This window comes from Lissotriton helveticus, chromosome 12 (assembly GCF_964261635.1).
Source record: "Lissotriton helveticus chromosome 12, aLisHel1.1, whole genome shotgun sequence".
NCBI classification, from domain to species: Eukaryota; Metazoa; Chordata; class Amphibia; order Caudata; family Salamandridae; genus Lissotriton; species Lissotriton helveticus.
Genome location: NC_136073.1, coordinates 77668168 through 77688055, shown reverse-complemented (window position 1 = coordinate 77688055; position 19888 = coordinate 77668168). Strand labels below are relative to the sequence as shown.

Here is a 19888-nt window from a genome sequence, read left to right as displayed (position 1 = left end):
TTGCCAAACGCCTCTCGTCTTTAATTTTTTCAAGGTAAATTCAAATTCGAGCAACACTAGATGATGTTTTCACAGATACTTTAATGATTTTTACAACTATAACCAGTTTAAAATGTATTCTAGTGGTTTGTGCTAAGGAAGTGGATCTTTTCCCAGTTAAGATATTTTTAGAACAGATTACTAGATAGCAGGTTCTGAGAAGATATCTACTCTTGTGGTATGATGCTCCCCTTTGACAAAGATTTGGTCAGTCTAATTTCAGTGGGAATAGCAGTCAGCTGAGTTATGTGAAAGTTTAGGTGGCATATCAAGTTGGTCTGACATTTTCATTTGGTGGAAGAATGAGATGTTGACAAGTTTCTGTACCGAGAGATCACAGTCTCAGAGAAATGTTATTAACCCATCTATTGACACTGATAGCAACTGTAATCTATGATCATTCTGATTGTAGCAAAGAATCAAAGTACTTAATGGCACTGCTCTTTTAGATCATACGTAAGATGACACAGCGAATAAAGAACTTATTTTCGGACAGTATTCCTTTTTGTTCAACAAATGACCAACCCATAAGTATTGTTAGTACTCCCACATGTATCTCAAGGAAAGCACCATAACAAGTTTGCATATACAACACTTCTCATACAAACACAGAACCTCAGTACTAACTATGTGCTAATGTATATCACCAGAGAAAAACTGTCCCAGAGGAAAATTAGAAGCATGCAAACAAGTCTTTCCCCTCCTACCTTATCCTCCTCTCGCACCATATACTGTGCCACTTTGAAGGAGCTCAGGTATTCATTCATGTTCTGCACATCTGTATCCTCAGTGGCATCCTGGTTCCTGTCAAGTAGTCTTGAAATGGCTTCAGTGTCATAGTGGATCACACTGCTATCTTCCTCCTTGCTTTCCCCCGCTGAAGAAAAAAATAAGAAAAAAGACATGGTCAGACAAATAAGAAAGGACATTTGTTGAAAGGTCTGAGGTGGAAAACTAAATAAAAAATGGAGAAGGATAAAGTCACCTACTTGGTTAGTTTTAGTTGGTAGGATATTTCCCATTATCAAACTATGGGTACTCTGCCACTTTGTGGTGGTACCAGAAACCCTTAACTCTTTAACTAGCTGTTAATTGACAGCTTCAGTGCAATGGTGTCACACACATATGTATATGTCATTCACTGCATGCCCCGTACTTGAGTATATACACGTGCCCTTCTTGAAATTAGGGATCTGATCTGTGTGTTATTTGGCAGTTGATGAGGGGTTAATAGAAGAGTGCTAATAACAAAAAAATACTTACAGTGTAAAAGAATCATCATCAAAGTACTTTTTTACAAATCTTATATCCTGATTCTTCCCTGTTTTTGATAGTGCAGTAACTGAGAATGAGAACAGTAGGACAACAGGGCAGCATCGGGCAGTGAGTGTTACATAATGTCATCCATTTGACAGTGGTAGACACAGTAGATGCTATGCTGGTGTTGTGACATCCAACTATCTCAACTATCAAGACCCAGATGAAAGCAAGGCACATCTAATGTCCAGACTGTGCAATATCCCCTCAGTCAAGGAAGCATGAGGACATGAACATAATTTCATTGTTCAGCGGGAACTCTGACCGAGCTTTCAGAACAAAGGTGGAGTGAGTCCTCAAAATCATGTTTTTGCTACGGAAAATTATTGAAGGGTTTGAGGCACTAAAGGCTTGCTTGGACGATGTCATGGCCACCAACAGAGAAGTTATCCGAGCGGCCCAAAATGTTTGTGAATCAACATGGCTAGGGATGACTTCAGGTTCCAGGAGGTAATATAGTATCTAACTGAGGGAAAAAAAGATGCATTAGGCCTATAGGATGTTTTCTGACAACTACAATGGCCATGTAGATGGTCTCCTAAGCACTGTTATGGTAGGGCTGCAAAGTAATTTCCCCTACACCTACACCCTTGTTTCAGCCAGGTGCCAAAAACAGGACATTACTTTATTCACTGAGTAGGTGAATGGGTTAATGTTCTTCGCAAGTCCCCAGTGGGAGCATCTCAGCCACTTCTTGTACAGAGTCCTAGTGGAGGATTTCTTGACAGCCTCAAGTACCTCTAAGATTCTAGATGTGAATGTTAGCGTCTCAGAACCATGTGCCTGAGCTGAGTCAAGGTAGTGAGGGGTGCTGCAGTTCAATCTCTCTATGGTACGGAGATCTTTCAATTGGGGAAGCATATTTTGGGCCTTTTGAAGCAGGTCCAAAAACGAAACTTTGAGACCAAGCGAAGGCCTCTCGGCTGACCGGGCATCCTGGGCTATCCCAGATCTTACGAAGAACCCTCAAAATCAAAGGAGTGTATGTAGGAATGTAGTCCAACATAAGACAGTTAAATAAGCAATTCATAAAGAGCCACATCCAGCTGGCTCAAAGGCAGGTATTTAGTGCTCCTTGCTTACTTACTTTAAAGAGGGATCACAGAAGAGAGCTATGGTGTTGTCCATGCAGATCAATTGCACCATGGATGTCTTCATGGATTTCCCCACTGGATAAAATGCTTTCACAGCTAGAAAAATTGCCTTCACCTCCAAAGTGTTTATGTGAAAGAAAAAATCTAATATCCTGCAGCGCACCACTGACCCAAAGAACAAGTTACTCACCTTCAGTACTGCCTTATCTGGTAGAGACTCTACTTAGCCGCATATTCCTTACTTTAGGATAATCCTCAGGTGTCAGACTGGATGTGGATATTTTCTAACAGTGCCCCTGCGTGCTTCTAGGTGGCATTGTTCTGCTCTGAGTCAGCCTCACCAGAAGTGATGTGCACAGTGTCTATAAAGGCACCACCCCAGCATGCTGACAAAAGTTTCATTTGAGACTTTCCACGCAGAAATGCAGGCTCACGAAAAATGCGGACAGATTGTTCTGTAGAAGTGTGACCCTATGAAATAATTGCAGAGCAGGGAAGTTCGGTAAGGAGTCTGTGGCTAGATAGAATCTCTAACAGGTTTGGTGTTACCGAAAGGTAAGTAACTTGTTAATCTGATACCGACTTCTAGCTGCAGATTCCTGTCATTAGAATAGATACCCAAGCAATACCTCCCCGGAAGTGCGTCTGTGACACAGATCAAATCAAAACGTCCTGTAGAACCGAACGGCCAAAGTGTCCATCACAAAGGATATGGCCATCAGGCAGTAGTGTTTGTTGAACATGTGCAAATATACTCATGTTGTTGCCTGACAGATGTATAGGATGTATAGGAGAGGGACTCCACGAGCTAGCGCAGTGGTCGAAGACGTGACTCTAGATGAATGAGCACGCAAGCCCTCAGGAGGTTTCTTTTTGGCCAATGGGTGGCAGATCTTTATGCCTTGTACTATCCATTCTGACATGGTTCTCTTCTGCACACTGTCCTTTTCTTAACACCTATATACCTGATCAAGAATTGATCACCCACCTGGAACTCTGTTGTGGGTTCTAGATAGAACAACCGTGTTCTCTTTGGTTCCAGATAATGGAGTCTCTCCTCTTCTTTAAAAGGGTGAGGTGGAGCAGAGAAGGTAGGCAAGGTGATGGTTTGACTTACATTTAAAGGTGTCCTAACATCATTTCGGAAACATGAAGTATGGGTCTACATAACCAGTTTCTTTGTGTAAATGGTGGTATAAGCAGGGTACGCAAAAGTGTCTGCAGTTCACTGACCCTCCTGCTGTTATGGCTACCAGAAAAGTTGCCTTGATTGTAAGCAGGCGAAGTGGACAGTTGTATAACCGCTTGAACGGTGTACACGTGAGAAAAGTGAGAGCTAAATTAAGATCCCATTGAGGCATGATGAAGGGCCTGGGAGGAATCGTGTGTTGAAGGCCTTTGAGGAATCTAGTCACAACAAGTGACTTGGACAAAGAAGGTTGGTCAGGCAACAGCTAGAATGTCGAAATGGCAGATAAGCAACCTTTAACAGTGCCCAGAGAAGAGTCCTGCTGGGCCAGAGAAAGAACAAACAAGAGAACTCGAGATAAGGGTGCTGTAAGAGGATCAATATCCTTGGATAAACACAAACTTGTCCCAATGACAGGCATATGCAGTCTTTGTGGAGGGATGCCTGGCTGCCAAGATAATGTCACAGACTTCGGAAGGAAGGTTGAAAGCCGTCAACTGTCGCTATTCAATCGCCAAGCATGAAGGCAGAGCTTGCACAGGTTTGAGTGTAGCATCCTGCCCTGCTTCTGCGACGCGGAAGTGGTTGGTAGCCCTTTATGTAGTCACGGAAGGGGCTAAAGGCAGATTGGGGTTGGGGAGGGGACATGGATAGTCCCAAGGACCTGGCCATAGCTCTGCCATCCTTAAGGATCTCCAGTGCTGAGTCTGCCTCACTAAACAGGCGAGAGTCATTAAAGGGCATGCCTATGAGTAAGTTGGTACATCCCCCAAGAAGCCAGTGGTTCTCAGCCAGGTGTGGCGTTCAGTGTCACAGACGATGGAATTGCTCTGCCCAGTGAGACAGTCGTGTCAAGCCCACATCTAATGGTGAACTTTGCTTCATCTTGCCCATCAGCAATTGCTTGAGAGGGTATGGCTTGGGCCTCCTCCAAGATCATAAGCAGCACTTGTGCAACTGAGTCCCACAGGGTGTGTTGGTTTCAGCATGATAGGCAGGCGGTGTTCAGCAACCGCATTGCTAGGCTGGTGGAAGAGAAAATGCTCTTACCAAAGGGATCAAACCATTTGGATTCCCTATCTGGTGGAGTTGTAAGGAATGTGCTGGCATTGATCCTGAAGTGGAAGCTTGGACCACCAAGCTCTCCGGGGTAGAATGCTGGGTGGGGAAACTTGACTCCCAAAACGCGGTGCAATGGTGGCAGGCAATTATCCTGTGCAAAGGAGCCCCTGCATAGAACTTGGACCAGGCCCCAAGGAGGACATCTGTAAGGGATTTTTCGAATGGGATTAAGGTTCAGAAGGGGCAACTCACAACTAAAGCACCTCTGGCAGGACGGTCAGCTTGACTGCCACCATGGGCAATTGAAGGTGTAAGACGTCAGCCACCCTCCATACCACCATTGCGAGTGTGGCATCCTCCTCCACAGCCACGGCAGGGGGGAGATACCATGCCAGTTTATTGTGAGGTGCCCAAACCACTGGCATCCGCTAATTCCTCTTACCAGTTGTTCTCCATGTCATCAAGGAGATTATGGTATCTGGAAGGGTCCTCTGACCCATCTCAATCATCACCCTGTCCAGACCTTTAAAAAAAAAAAAAGGTAACAGCTCCGGCTCCAAATCCGTGAGGCCTAGAGTGCCGACACTCCCTCGCTAGGTCAGATGACATGGACCAGCGCAGAGAAATCAAAGTTTACTTTGACTACTTTTTCTTGAGGGACTTAGACGATTACTTGGATCGAGAAGACGATTATCGAGAGAGGTCCTGGGGCCTTGCACATGGTCGGGATTGAGAGCGCTGTGGGGCCGTCGACGGTGCTAGGAGGTTCAGGGCCATTCCCTCAGCTCCTTGGGGTTCATGATGCAGTAGTCCTCGCAGGTCTTGGAGTAGTGGTCCCACTTCAGGCACCAGATGCAAACCAAATGAGGTTCTGTCATAGACATCTGCCTGTGACAGGCACCACATTGTTTAAAAGCCTGTTGGTTTCTTAGGGGACATTCCTAACACACTAGGAGGTGTAATATAGAAAAACGTTTTGACAAAAAGACGAGGAAAACTCTGTAAAAAATAGACTGGTGGAAGCTCTCGCTGGATCTGGAATGGAAAGAAAAGAACTGACGTCAGCGCACTAGGGTGGCACCTATATAGGCACAGCACAATTCACTTCCAGAGTGGATGACGCCAACGTGGAGAGTAACAATGCCACTTACCTGCACACAGGGATACTGCTCAAACATTTAGGGATTCAGTCTGACACCTTGGGATTACTCTATGGTAATGAATCTGTGGCTACAAGTCTCTATCAGATCTCTTAGAATCTGGCAGTGACCAGGAGCCGCATTTGGCAGCAGGCAGAAGAAGAATTCCAACATTGTAAGAACAGATGGCAATTGTCCTGGAGTGGGCAGCCATCAGTTGATACCAGTGCTTGCCAGATGTATCTGCAGAGAATGGATGTAGATAATCGAATAGGGATCCACTAGCATGCCAGAAAGCAGCAGTTGCAAATGACTCTGAGCCATTAGGCGTTAAAAAAGCGTGCCCAGTAAGTGAACTGCTTCCTGGCTAATAGCAGGTATCTTCTCTAGAGGTGCTCAAAGCTGCAATGTTATTGTAAGATGTTATTTGGTATTTTACAAAACAATCTGAAATAAATACATTAGGTCTTTAACTGTCTGGAGTCTAGGACTATTCAAATGAATTGTATCCTCCAAGCTGGCACCAAGGATGATTTGGTTAGAATCAGAGATTATATATGGTCCTGCAGATCGGGGCTAGGCCGATAATTGTCTTATCGCTTGATAATGCCAGGATGAGGGAATGGACTAGGTATGGACTGCAGTGATATAGAATGGCCATCACCAAAGATGGGATTATGGTAAAGATGCAAGACATAGCACTGAAAATTAATGATTGTGTAATCCACTAGTAGAATTAGTTGCTCACCAGTAAGATGGAGGAACATCCTGTGTTCTTGCAAAATGGTTACATGGAAGCAGTGCTGTAGGTCCAATGAACACAGCCTGTAATTATTTACAGCTGACAGAAAGAGAGCATTATGAACTTCTGCAGAGAGAGGTAATAATTTATAATGAAGAAGGCTAGAGTGAAGTGGGGATCAATGGCCAAGGTGGGCCACAGAAGTTATGTGGATCATTCGCTGCATGTATATGGTGACAGAATATCCATAGCTTAAAGCTCTAGCATTGCCGCATTAACTATCAGAGCTGAAGAAAGAAGAAAATGGAAGGGCATAAACACGTCATGTAAGTTTAAAAAATATTGGAAAGCCCTAAAACACTAATCAAGGGCCCATATCAGGAATCTGCAGTGTGGATGATAATCTCGTTCCAATTCACATCATTTTCTGGAAGCAAAGGTATCTCCTAGAGAATGTACATTTGCATAGGGAAGATGGTGTGCCACGCATGACTCACAATTAGGGCGCAATTTCAGCGAATACATGTTGTCTTTAAGTGTCAAAGACAATTCCAATTTGGCTGCTTAGAGATGTATGCTACATATAGAGCTTGGAGCTAGAAGATTTTCTCAGGGTAACGGCCTGTTCTCTTCCCGCTGAAGTGGAAGAAGCCACAACCTGCTACACAGAGTGGATAGATACAGCATGCAACAAACTAGCCCCAGTGAAAATATGGGTCCCCAAGCATTCCCAACCTTCAGCCCCCTGGTATTCCGAAGAACTGAGGAAGCAAAAACTTGCTTGTAAGCGCTTAGAACGCAACTGGAGGAGAGGCTATAATGATGCAGAAAAAGAATCCTACAAATAGAGCCTTACTCTTTACAAAAAGCTACTGTTCAATACTAAAAGGGTTTTTTTCACAGATCAAATCATACAGGCGAAATCCTCAACCAAAGCACTCATCAGGACTGTAATCCAAAAACACAGAGCAGTCCAGAATTATGTGAGGAAATCGCTGTCTTCTTTTTACAGAAGGTGGAAGCCGTTTACAGACTCTCCCAGTTAGAAGAAGCTGATGAGCCAGCTACGTTGGCCAGCTATACAACTGATTCACGACTGACTCTAGACAAATTCCCACCACTGGAGAAACGTGATACTATAAATCTCCTAACCTCCATCAGATCGGGATCCCCCTATGATCCCTGCCCAGCTTCCGCGATTAAACAAGTTCCTGAGCTCATTGGCTCTGCACTCACCCCCTTATTCAATGCCATGTTCGAGTCTGGGCATTTCCCCAAGAGATGGAAAACTGGGTCCATTCTCCCACTGCTTAAAAAACAAAATCTTGACCCCATGGATCCTAATAATTACCCGCCAATCGCTTGTCTCCCTTTGCCAGCAAAATTGGTTGAAAAAACATGAATACTCAACTCAGTATGTTCCTCCAAGCAAATAACATACTAGACCCCACTCAATACGGATTTAGGGCAGGACACATTAGAGTTGGCCCTTATAAAATCCACAGAAGAACTAAGAGAATCCCTGAACCAAGTAGGTAACGCAGCACTAATCATGCTGGACCTCTCCGCGGCCTTCGACTCGGTCCACTATGATGTTCTGATGGACCGTTTGTCGGCCTATGGGGTGCAAAGCAATGCCTGGAACCTCCTGAAATCTTTTCTTACAGAAAGAATTCAAACTGTGGACTTAGACAAAGCCCGATCTAAACCTTTCTCCCTTCCGTGTGGAGTACCACAGGGTTCCTCCCTTAGTCCCACACGTTTTTAATGCCAATGTGGCGCCTTTGGCGGCTTTGATCAGATCCTAGAGATTTCAGTTGACATCGTACCCCGATGACAGGCAAATAGTCGTGTCTCTACGACCTGGACAGGAGGCCGAGAAAGGGAAAAGGTTCCATGATTGCATGAAAGCGGTCAGGATGTGGATGACCATGAACTGTCTTAGGTTAAACTCCAGCAAAATGGAGGTCCTCATTTTTGGCAATAATGCCAACTTTGGGACGCCAGACCAGTGGCCAGAAGAACTAGGGACTCTTCCTCAGCCAACTAGGAAAGCAAAAAACCTGGGGGTCGTAGTCGACAATAAACTTACCTTTGGGGACCAGGTAAATGTGGTTGCCTCTGCTAGTTTCCACCTCCTTAGAATGATTAGGAAATTAATGTCTTACCAGCAGACAGTCAAAGGATAGTGATATCATTTCTAATCCTGTTATGTGTGGACTATTGTAACAGCCTCGACTTAAATATCCAAAGGAAACACTTAAACAAGCACCAACTCGTGAAAAATGCGGCAGCCAGACTGCTGACCAGGACACCGAAGTTTGTTTCTGTCACAAAAGAAATAAAAAGGCTGCACTGGCTCCCAGTCAAACGACAGATTTAATTTAAATCCCTGTGTACGATTTTAAAGGCCCTTCAAGGAATAGGCCCGCACCACCTGAAATGGCATTTTTAATGGTACAACCTCTGGAGCCAAAGGGGTGGTTATACAACCAGCTAAAAAAGTCAACTGGGGTGGTAGAAGCTTAATCACATGTGCCGCAAGAGCATGGAATGAGCTTCCTTTCCATCTTAGGAATGCCACTGAGCTGATGACATTTAGGAATGGACTGAAAACCTGGCTTTTTGCTACATAGGTCATCACATACCTCGCTGATCGGAAGGCAGTAGCTAGCGCCAGGATAACGTCGGGTAACTGTTGCGCTTAAGAAATTAAATTAACATAACATAACATATGCTTTGTAAGTAGGTTTAAGGCTGAATAGGCCTACGGTCTAAAAATGATCACAATCAACTAACTTAGAAGCAGGCAGTTCTGCTTCCGAACTTAAGAGGCAACACTGTTTGACTTAGGACTGTTTTCTCAGGAGGCAAATGAACATTTGTATTTTGAATACTTTGTAAAAAGGTATTAATGCACAAGTTACTACTTGTGTAACGATATATCTGTAAGAGACATTAGTTAGTATTAGATTCCTTACCTTAGAATATCCCCAGGCGTCAGATTGGATCCGGAAAATATTGCGTAGCAGTACCCTTGCGCGTCAGTAGGCGTCGTCTGCGGCTCCGCGTCCGTCGTCGGCGTCGTGGGCGCCGTGATGACGTCGTCGGAGTACTTAGACGCCGCCTCCGCGTGCTGACGTCAGTTCTTAGACACAGCTTTTCCGCGGCAGAAACGCAGAGCCATGTCAAAAAACCAACACTGGTGCCATTGAAACTAGGGCCCTGAAGGGGACAAACCTAACCCTAGATATTGGTTCGCAGAACGGGGAGGATGGGTGGGTCGGTAAGGAATCTAATACTAACTAATGTCTCTTACAGATATATCGTTACACAAGTAGTAACTTGTGCATCTGAAAGAGACACGTTAGTATTAGATTCCTTACCTTAGAATAGATACCCCAGCAATACCAACCCCGGTGGAGGGTCTGCGAACCAATAATCACACCAGAAAGTCCTGGAGGACGGAACGGCCAAAGAAGCCATCCCTCCGGACTTGGCTGTCCAGGCAGTAGTGTCTAGCAAACGTGTGCAGCGATGCCCACGTAGCTGCCTGACAGATGTCTTGTAAGGGCACACCCCTGCCCAGGGCAGTGGTAGTAGCCGTGGCTCGGGTGGAATGAGCCCGCAATCCAGCAGGGGGGCTCCTTCCTAGCCAAGGAGTAGCATGCCTGGATACACAAGATGATCCACCGGGAGAGGGTCCTCTTGTGTACCGCTTTCCCCTTCTTAGCGCCCACGTAACCAACAAAGAGTTGGTCATCCACCCGGAACTGGCGTGTGCGATCCAGATAAAATGAGAGCGCACGTTTTGGGTCCAGACGGTGGAGCAGCTCTTCCTCTTTAGAGGGATGCGGTGGCGGGAAGAAGGTTGGCAAGGTGATAGACTGCCCGATGTGAAAGGCCGTGACAACCTTGGGCAGGAAAGAAGGACGAGTCCTCAGAACAACCTTGTCCGGATGGACAGAGAGGAAAGGAGGTTTAGAAGATAGAGCCTGGAGCTCACTCACTCTCCTGGCAGAGGTGATGGCAACCAGGAAAGCAGTCTTCAAAGTCAGAAAGCGAACAGGACAGTTGTGAAGTGGCTCAAAGGGAGCGCACATCAGGAACGTCAAAACCAGGTTCAAGTCCCACTGAGGCATCACAAACGGAACAGGAGGAAACGTGTGAGTGATGCCCTTAAGAAATCTGTTAACAATAGGGGACTTGAACAAAGAAGGCTGATCAGGTAGCCTGAGAAAGGCTGAAAGGGCAGAAAGGTAGCCCTTGATAGTGCCCAGAGCAGAGCCCTGCCGGGCAAGAGAAAGAAGAAAGAGAAGAACCTCAGAAAGAGGGGCAGAAAGAGGATCCACAGTCGTTGCTGTGCACCATGCCACAAATCTATTGTACCTGCAGGCGTATACCGACTTCGTGGAGGGACGCCTGGCTGCCAGAATGATGTTACAGACTTCAGGAGGCAAGTCAAATGGCCTCAACTGTAGCCGCTCAATCTCCAAGCATGGAGGTGGAGACTGGACAGGTTCGGGTGGAGGACCGTCCCCTGCTGCTGCGACAGAAGGTCCTCCTGAAGAGGCAGACGAACCGGGGGATCGACTGACAGACTGAGTAGCTCTGGATACCAGTACCTTCTCGCCCAGTCCGGAGCCACAAGGATGACTTGGGCCCGGTCGCGCTTGATCTTCTTCAGCACTCTGGGTAGAAGTGGTATAGGCGGAAAGGCGTACAATAGACCGCAACTCCACTCGCGACGAAAAGCATCTCCGAGCGAGTGCCGCCTTGGAAATTCCAACGCGCAGAACAGATGACATTGCGCGTTCTCTTCGGTGGCGAATAGATCTAACCAAGGCTCTCCCCATCGCTGAAAGAGGCCTTGCGCGACGTCCGAGTTCAGACGCCATTCGTGATCCATCATGCACCGACGGCTGAGCTCGTCCGCCCTGGCGTTCAGAGAACCCGCCAGGTGTTGAGCCACCAGGGTCACGCCCTGGTGTTCCAGCCATTGACAAAGGCGAAGAGCCTCTTGACAAAGGATCCACGACCCCACCCCGCCTTGTTTGTTGCAGTACCACATGGCGGTGGTGTTGTCCGTGAAAACCTGCACTACACTTCCCCGGACAGAGGGGAGGAATGCCTTCAGTGCTAGACGAATCGCCCTGAGCTCCAACAAATTGATGTGGAGCCAGGTCTCCGCCGGAGACCAGAGGCCTCTGATCTCCGCCTCTCCCAAGTGGCCTCCCCAGCCCTGGAGGGACGCGTCCGTCACAACTACGTGCTCCGGTTGGGGAAGGGAGAGGGATCTGCCGCTGACCCAATCGCGGTCCGTAAGCCACCACTGCAGCTGTCTCGCAGTGCCCTCCGAGATCAGGACGTGGTCGGATAGGTTGCCCTGATGCTGGGCCCACTGAAACTTCAGGTCCCACTGCAGAGCCCGCATCCGCCACCTGGCGTGATGCACCAGTAGGATGCAGGAGGCCATCAGCCCCAGAAGCCGCAGCGTCAACCTGACCGAAACCCGGGATAACGGTTGAAAGATGGGAATCAGAGCCTGAATATCCCGGACCCACAGTTCGGGTGGATGAACCCGAAACCGCGCCGAGTCCAGAACCGCTCCGATGAAGAGGAGCTTCTAAGAGGGACACAGGTGTGACTTCGGCACATTGATGGTGAACCCCAGCTGGTGCAGGAGGTCTGCCGTCGTCTGAAGGTGGCTGACGACTGTCTGGGGCGAGCCCGCCTTCAACAACCAGTCGTCGAGGTTGGGGAAGACTGACACCCCTAACCGGCGCAGATGAGCTGCGACCACCGCCATCACTTTCGTGAACACCCGTGGGGCGCTGGTAAGGCCGAAGAGGAGCACGGTAAATTGGAAGTGCTCGTGGCCCACCATGAACCGCAGGTAGTGCCGGTGGGCAGGCAGGACGGGGATATGAAAATAAGCGTCCTGCAAGTCCAACGCTACCATCCAGTCTCCTGGGTCCAGGGCAGCAAGGACCTGAGCCAGTGTCAGAGTCTTGAACTTCTCCTTCCGGAGGAAGCCGTTGACGTTCCGTAGGTCCAAGATAGGGCGTAGGCCCCCTTTGCCCTTCTTGGGTACCAGAAAGTAGTGGGAGTAGCAACCACACCCTACTTCTGGCCCAGGAACGCGCTCGATGGCCCCCTTGGCCAAGAGGGCCGCAACTTCCTCCTGCAGAAGTCGCAAGTGATCCCCCGATACACGGTGGTTCTGCGGTGGCATGGCTGGAGGAGTCGCCTCGAAGGGGAGGGAGTAGCCCCTTCGGACGATTTGCAGCACCCACCTGTCTGACGTGAAAGTGCGCCAGTGGAGGTGGTGATGGCGAACCCTGCCTCCAACTGGCGTCACATGGGCCTGAAAGCACGGACTAGGAGGGTTTTGAGGCGGATGCTGCGGGGGAAGGTGTGGACTGACCTCGCCGTTGCCCCCAACCGCCCGGACGGCGGTTCCCACGGCCGCCACCGCGTTGGGTATTGCCCGGCGGTGCGTGGCTGGCGGCGCGTGTGGGCGCACCCCTTCCGTGGCCATGAAAGGAGTGATAGGCAGCCGGTTGCTGGCGTTGGCCCGAGAGGCCTAAGGAATTGGCCGTAGCCCTGGAGTCCTTAAAACGCTCAAGCGCATGGTCTGCCTTGTCGCCAAAGAGGCGACGGCCATCGAACGGCATGTCCATAAGCGTGTTCTGGACATCTGCCGAGAAGTTGGCGGACCTCAGCCAGGCGTGGCGTCTGACCGCCACCGTCGTGGCCATCGCTCTGCCTAGCGAGTCGGTGGTATCCAGCCCACACCTAATAGAGTACTTTGCTGCATCCCGGCCCTCCACAAGGGCTTGGCCGAGTTTGGCCCGTACCTCCAACACTCTGGCAGCACTTCCGCGACCTTATCCCACACCGAGTGGGTGTAACGTCCCAAGAGGCAGGCGGTGTTGGAAGACCGCAGGCCTAGGCTCAGGGATGAGAAGATCTTCTTCCCATACTGGTCATACCTCTTGGATTCCCGATCCGGCGGGGCCGACGGGAATGCGGTCTGGGAATTGGAGGCCTGGATGACCAGGCTCTCGGGGGTGGGGTGGGTGGACAGGAAACATGGGTCGCCCGGGGCTGGGCGGTGGCGTCTGGCCACGTTCCTATCTACGGGCGAACCCGTAGCGGGCCTGGACCAAGTGCCCAAAAGAACGTCCGTCAAGGCCTCATTAAAGGGCAGCAGAGGCTCGGCCGAGCTTGACTGCGGTTTAAGGACCTCAGTGAGGAGGTTAGTCCTCACGGCCGCGACGGGGAGCTCAAGGCCCAAGGCCTTGGCAGCCCTCATCAGCACCACACTATAAGTTGCCCCCTCCTCCGAAGCCACGGTAGGAGGGGAGACAAAACCAGTGTCTGGAGAGGTGTCCAGGCCACTGGCATCCCCAAGGTCTCCTGTCCAGTCCTCCTGAGACTGACACTCCCTGGTCAGAGGGTCCTCAGACCCCTCCCAATCCTCCTCCTCACCCATTTCCTGAAATTCAGGGCTCTCAATTAATGGGGCCTGTTCATAAAAGTGAAATTCACCAAACGAGGTCTGGAGCGGCGCCCATCGGGGCCGTCCCGACGGCTGAACAGGAATGGAGACAGGACCGGGGCCGGCGCCGCCCGGAGCCGGCGCCGGAGGCGACACCTGAGGGTCCGACGCCGGGGAGGTCGTCAGATCCACCGGCGACGAACCAGATCCCGAAGGGGGGCCAGCGGCGTCCTGCGGCGCCGGACCCGAAGGCGCCGGCGGCGTCGGGATAACGGGGACCTGCGGCACCGGGCCCGAAGGCGCCGTGGGCGTCGGGGCCGAAGCACCCGACGGCGTCGGAGCCGCCGACCCGCTAGGGCTCCCAGACGGGTCCGCTGGGCCCGGAGGCGCCGCGGAGCCCGTCGGAGGAGAGAGTTTCCTCATGGCCATGAGGAAGCGCTCGATCTCCTCCTGCGTCTCGTTCAGCCCAGGGACCGGAGGGTGTGGAGCCGAACGCGGCGCCCGCGACTCCGACGGAGCCGCGTGGGTGGTGTCACCCGAACCCCCGGCCGCATCGTGCGAGCGTCGGGGGGAGTCCGAGGAGCGATGACGCCGCTTGGACTTCTTGTGCCTCTTACCTGACGACCTCGACCCGGAAGAGTGAGGCCTACTCTCGGAGCTGTGGTGGCTCCGGGCCCGCGACCTGTCCCTCGACCTCCCGTGGGATCGGGACCTCTCACGGCGCGGGACCGACTGTCGGAGTTCGAGGCGCCTATGGGACCGCTCCCGCCTGGCTTTCGAAGAGAGGGCCCGACAGTCGGAGCAGGCCTTGTCGTCGTGGTCGACGCCCAAACACGACAAACAGAAGCGGTGAGGATCCGTGACCGACATCAGCCGGTCGCAATCGTCACAATGCTTGAAGCCGGGTATCCCTAAGGCACCGAGTCGGAGTCGAGAGACTTCGAAACAGGAATCAAAAAGGATCAAAAAGTTAGTCAAAAATTGACTAGGGTTACTGCTTTTTCCAGATCTGCGCTTGCTGGCGCGGAAAAAAGAAGAACTGACGTCAGCACGCGGAGGCGGCGTCTAAGTACTCCGACGACGTCATCACGGCACCCACGATGCCGACGACGGACGCGGAGCCGGAGACGACGCCTACCGACGCGCAAGGGTACTGCTACGCAAAATTTTCCGGATCCAGTCTGACGCCCGGGGATATTCTAAGGTAAGGAATCTAATACTAACGTGTCTCTTTCAGATACAGGACTGATTAAGGACAGTTTGTTGCTCTGCACTACTGGGACAGAGAGGGGAGCATTACAGCAGAAAACTAGAACTATGCTGTTAGCATAAGTAAAGCAAAGTCCTTTAAGCGAACATTTCCAGTACTGACAAAATCGGGCCAATAGCTCATGGTGTTCCCCATTCGCCTAAATATTACTTCCTGAGGCCAACCAGATCATCTAGGCTCTTAAAACTGAATAATCTGAAGCTGGTTAGCAATTTCAAACAACATAAACTGCTGCTCTTTCTACTTACCTCCCTGTAACCGGATACCTTCAATTTCATCCTTAAAGAGTTCCTCTGTGCCAAACTTCAAGATGTCATCCAGCTCCTGCTTGGACATGCTGCCTGCTTTGGAGCCTAGTCCAGGTCGCACAACTAGGTGAGTCAGCATCATCTTCCTCTTGGCCACTTGAGTGATTCGCTCTTCCACAGAGGCACGAGTGACAAAACGATAGATCATCACCTTATTGGCTTGACCAATGCGGTGAGCTCTACTAAAGGCCTATAATAAAAACACAAAGTAAGATTGGAGGAATTTGTTAAAACTGGTATGACTGAACAGGATATAATTCTGTACAGCTAAATCGGCTACTTATATGTAAGGAAATTGATGTAAGATGTACTCTTGAGTGAAAGCAAAAACATTCCACATGTAACACATAACTCAAACTATGGAGACCTAACTAAACTAGGGGCATTGGAAATTGTAGGAGCACTATAAACTTGCAAGTTTCTGACAAAAGGGACAAGGGAACCTATGGTGAAACATACATAGACACTCCACACACACATCACATAGAGAACAAAAACTAATGTTGGATTGTAGTAATTGTAGGAGGCTGGCTTAGTATATGGTGCACACTTATTTAAGTGATGCATATTGCAGTAATCCAGGCAACACTTATGTTGATTTTAGTGGTCATTGATAACCATAGAAAGTGGTATCTGTAGAGAGCAGCCTTCAGGCTCATCGTGAAAGAGTGTTAAGCAACTTGTTTTACCAGTTTAATTATGTAGTGTACGTTAAATGAAAGGGAACCACATAGTGTTTTTTTAGCAATACTTCTATTTATTACACAACACTGACTAACACATTGATATATCTCTTACCCTGAGATATCAACACAATACCCAACAACACTTCAATCGCAATAAGGTAAGTAGCACAAAATACAGTGGTCTCCAGGGGAAGACCAAATCATATATTGAGAAAGTGGAATGCGAACTGCAAAAGAGGAGGGTATTTGGACCAAAAGACAAGCTGGGGACAGAAGGAACCGCCCAAGGTAAGTACCCACGGAGGCTGCGTGAAGATTGGGAACACAGCCGCGTGCCCAATGGAAGTCATGGAGAAGTCACAGATGTAGTTTTGCAACCCTTCCCAGAGGACCCCAAAGAATTCCATTGGACGGCATAAGGTCAGAGAGTCACCCCACCCGTGGATGCCATGGAGAGTAGGTCGCCTACACCAGGGAAGCTATGTGCATAGGGGATGAAGAGACGTCAGGAACCTCTGTATATGACAATGGAAGTCTTGGAGAAAAGTGCCTCTGGAGAAGAAGGTGAAGGAGTCCTAGGGAATCTAAAGGTGGATTCTGGAAGTGAAGAATCACAAGCAGAGGGGACAGAGTCTATGCCACTCAGGAGTGACCATGAGGCATGGAAGAGCAATGCCCACCGATGTCGGATAGTTCAGAAGTGTTGACTGTGACCTTGTCGCTGCAGCTGTAAGGACCAGACGATGCTGAGGAAAACCAGGAGACGTGCACGAGTTGTCCCATGTCAGTTGTCAGTGACTAGGCGCTTGGTGTCCGACGGGAGCACCAGCAAGCCTTGGTAGCTGCAACTGGTGTGGAGAACAAAGAAGGAGCAATGTAGGGACCAGCAAGGTCCAACTGATTCCCCACAAGCAGGAGAATCAGAGCAGACCCCAAAGCAAGCAGGGCAGCCCACTGAAGCAGGAGAAGACCCACAGGCCAAAGGCACAGGAGTCACATGAGGACCTCGAGCAGCTCACTAAGAAGGAAGGCCCATGGTGCAGGGAATGCGGTTAGAACGCTGTACTTCGCAGGAAGAGATGCTGGAGGCTGTAGCTTCTTGTAGCCTGAAGACCTCTGGAGTGCAGAGCCAACATGTCTTGGCAACTGCCAGGGCCGGACTGGCTACTGGGCGGTTTTTGCTGCGGTGGCCGAGTGGGGTCCAGGTTAACTGCAGAGGGGACCATTTTGTTGCTGGGGGCTGCAGGAGCTTCCAAATGAACAATACAAAACAAATAGCTTTAAAGCCCACTTTTTAAAACATTTGTTTGGCATAGTTTATTAAGAAAAGCCCGGTAGCCAGTCCGGCCCTGGCAATGGCAAGTCGACGTGGTGCACAGGGGTTCGGTCCCAGCAGTTCCGAAGAGGGATACTGGCCTCAAAATTGGAGAGAGGACAGGTTAAGCCTCAAGGGAGTTGCATGACCACCACCTATGTTGCTGAGCCTTGGTAAGCCAGTGGGACATCAAGAGCAGCAGACTGGCCAGCTTTGTTGCGGTGCCTTTCTGCACGAGTCTTCCTTGGTCCAGTCTCCGTTCTCGGTTACAGGTGAAGTCAAGCGAAGTGCAGGTGTCCAGATGGTCAAAGAGTTATGTGATTACAGGCTTGAGTCTTGTCCCATGACGAATCTGCAGATCCACCCACAGGTAAGCCCTTACGTACCCAAGGGAATGGGTTGGAACTGCTCGGAGGTCCTTCCAAGAGGAGGGGCTGGACAGAGGGGAGGATAGTCCCATGTCTTTTGTCCAGTTTTACACCAGAGCGGGAGCCAGGGGCTCCCTGAACCAGCTCAAACTGGAGTATGCAAGGAGGGCACCAAATGTTTCCTTTAAAGCAGTCTGATGGCGCTGCCAAGCGCCCCACCCCAGCCAACACACTAAGTCCAGTCTGGAGGTGGGCATACCTCCCTGCAACAGGAAAATCTTTGTTCAACCTTCCCCTGATTGAGCTTGGCTCAGCAGCAGGACAGAAGAATCATGCCTGTGGTTTGAAGCAACACTAGCTTGCTGTCAGACCCTGAAAGGCTGTTACCGGGAGTACAGAGGGTACCCCAAGGGAGCCTCCCAGTACATGGGATCATACTGCCAACATTGGAATCAGTGTTGGGGTATGATTCCAACATGTTTGATACCAAACATGACCGGTTTCAGTGTAGCCACTATATAGTTAAACCTCTCGTATTGACTGATGTCCACCATGTTTTAAAATTGCTGACCACACTTACAAAGCCTGGAGAATCAATTCCAGGGTCTGTATGGGGGTTTCCTGCTCATGCAGGGGCACCCGAACATTTACAACCAAGGACCCTGCCCTCAGGACTAGGGGTGAATATGGGTGACTTACAGGTTTTAAGTGCAGTGACCTCAGATATAAGGAAACGTATGTCTGTTATGAGAGGTGCAAGCACCAACTCACACAGGCTGCAATGGAAGGCCTGTAGTCACAGTTTAAGTGGACTCCTATGGGAGACCCCTGGTGTACCTATTCCCTGGGTTCCCTAGTGCTAAATGCATCAAAGTTGTAAATCGCAAATACCTAATTGTGAATCCCTGAGAATTGAAATTAGGTAATCGCAATTTACAATGTATGAAACTCAATGAGTTTCAGACAGCGATTCCTAGGGGTTCGCAAATTGCTCTACCTTATTAATATTAACCCGTGGCAAATATTTCACCGCAGTGCGGGCGTTCCACGGAGTGGGCGGGGCTGCGTCAGCAGTTGGTCGTGCGCAGCACCAGGGAGGTTGTGCTCACGACGGCCAACTGCCGATGGGAGCACGGAAGGGGTTAATGAGGCAGATCGCAATTTGTGACCCCCTAAGAAATGCAAAATTCACAGGGATGGTGGCCTGCTGAGGTCAGCAGACCACCATGTCCTTGATTGCTTTTAAGTAAAGCAAATTTTTTTTCGTATACCAAAACGAGATGCTTTACAAAAAGTAAAATGAAAAGTTTTCTTTTCATTTTTTAAGTGAAGTCAGTGGTCCGTGGGACCACTGCCTGCTTATAAAAAACTCTGTAATCAACAATGCGAATGGTTTACCACCTACTTAAAGTAGGTGGTAAAATGCAAATGTTTTGTGACCGCATTTCGGTCAAAAAACATTCTTACATACCGAAGCGATTCGGTATTAGGCAGGGATGCCCTAAACACGCCCCTCCCTATTAGTGAATCGCAAACCCATTTTGCGATTCGGTAACAGGTTACCGAATCGCAAAATAGGGTTTGCTGCATCTGAAAAGCATTTTTTGCATTCACAAACAGGCCAATTCGCAGAATCGACCCGTTAGCGAAGGCAAAAGTGCTTGATACATGTGCCCGTAGTACCATATAGTAGGGACTTACAAGGGTACACCAGTAGCCAATAGTGAATGTACAGAAGTACTTACCATGGTCAATGTAGGGAGGAAGCACAGTGATTGGGGTCCTGATTAGCAGGATACCAGTCATACAATTCAAAAACATACTGACACCAAGCAAAGAGTGGGGGTAACCATGA

The 19888-nt window shown here is 49.4% G+C and overlaps 1 protein-coding gene across 8 annotated transcripts in view; it reads right to left on the bottom strand.

Annotated features, from left to right (window-relative positions):
* CHD3 (chromodomain helicase DNA binding protein 3) overlaps window positions 1–19888 on the bottom strand; it is a 1139027-nt gene that overhangs the window by 382456 nt on the left and 736683 nt on the right. For all 8 annotated transcript variants that reach the window (XM_078670235.1, XM_078670239.1, XM_078670240.1 and 5 more), the window contains exons 23-24: window positions 15605–15854; window positions 747–916 (exon numbers count right to left, since the gene is read on the bottom strand). In XM_078670235.1, coding sequence (XP_078526361.1) covers window positions 747–916; window positions 15605–15854 — 420 coding nt within the window. The remainder of the gene's footprint in view (window positions 1–746; window positions 917–15604; window positions 15855–19888) is intronic.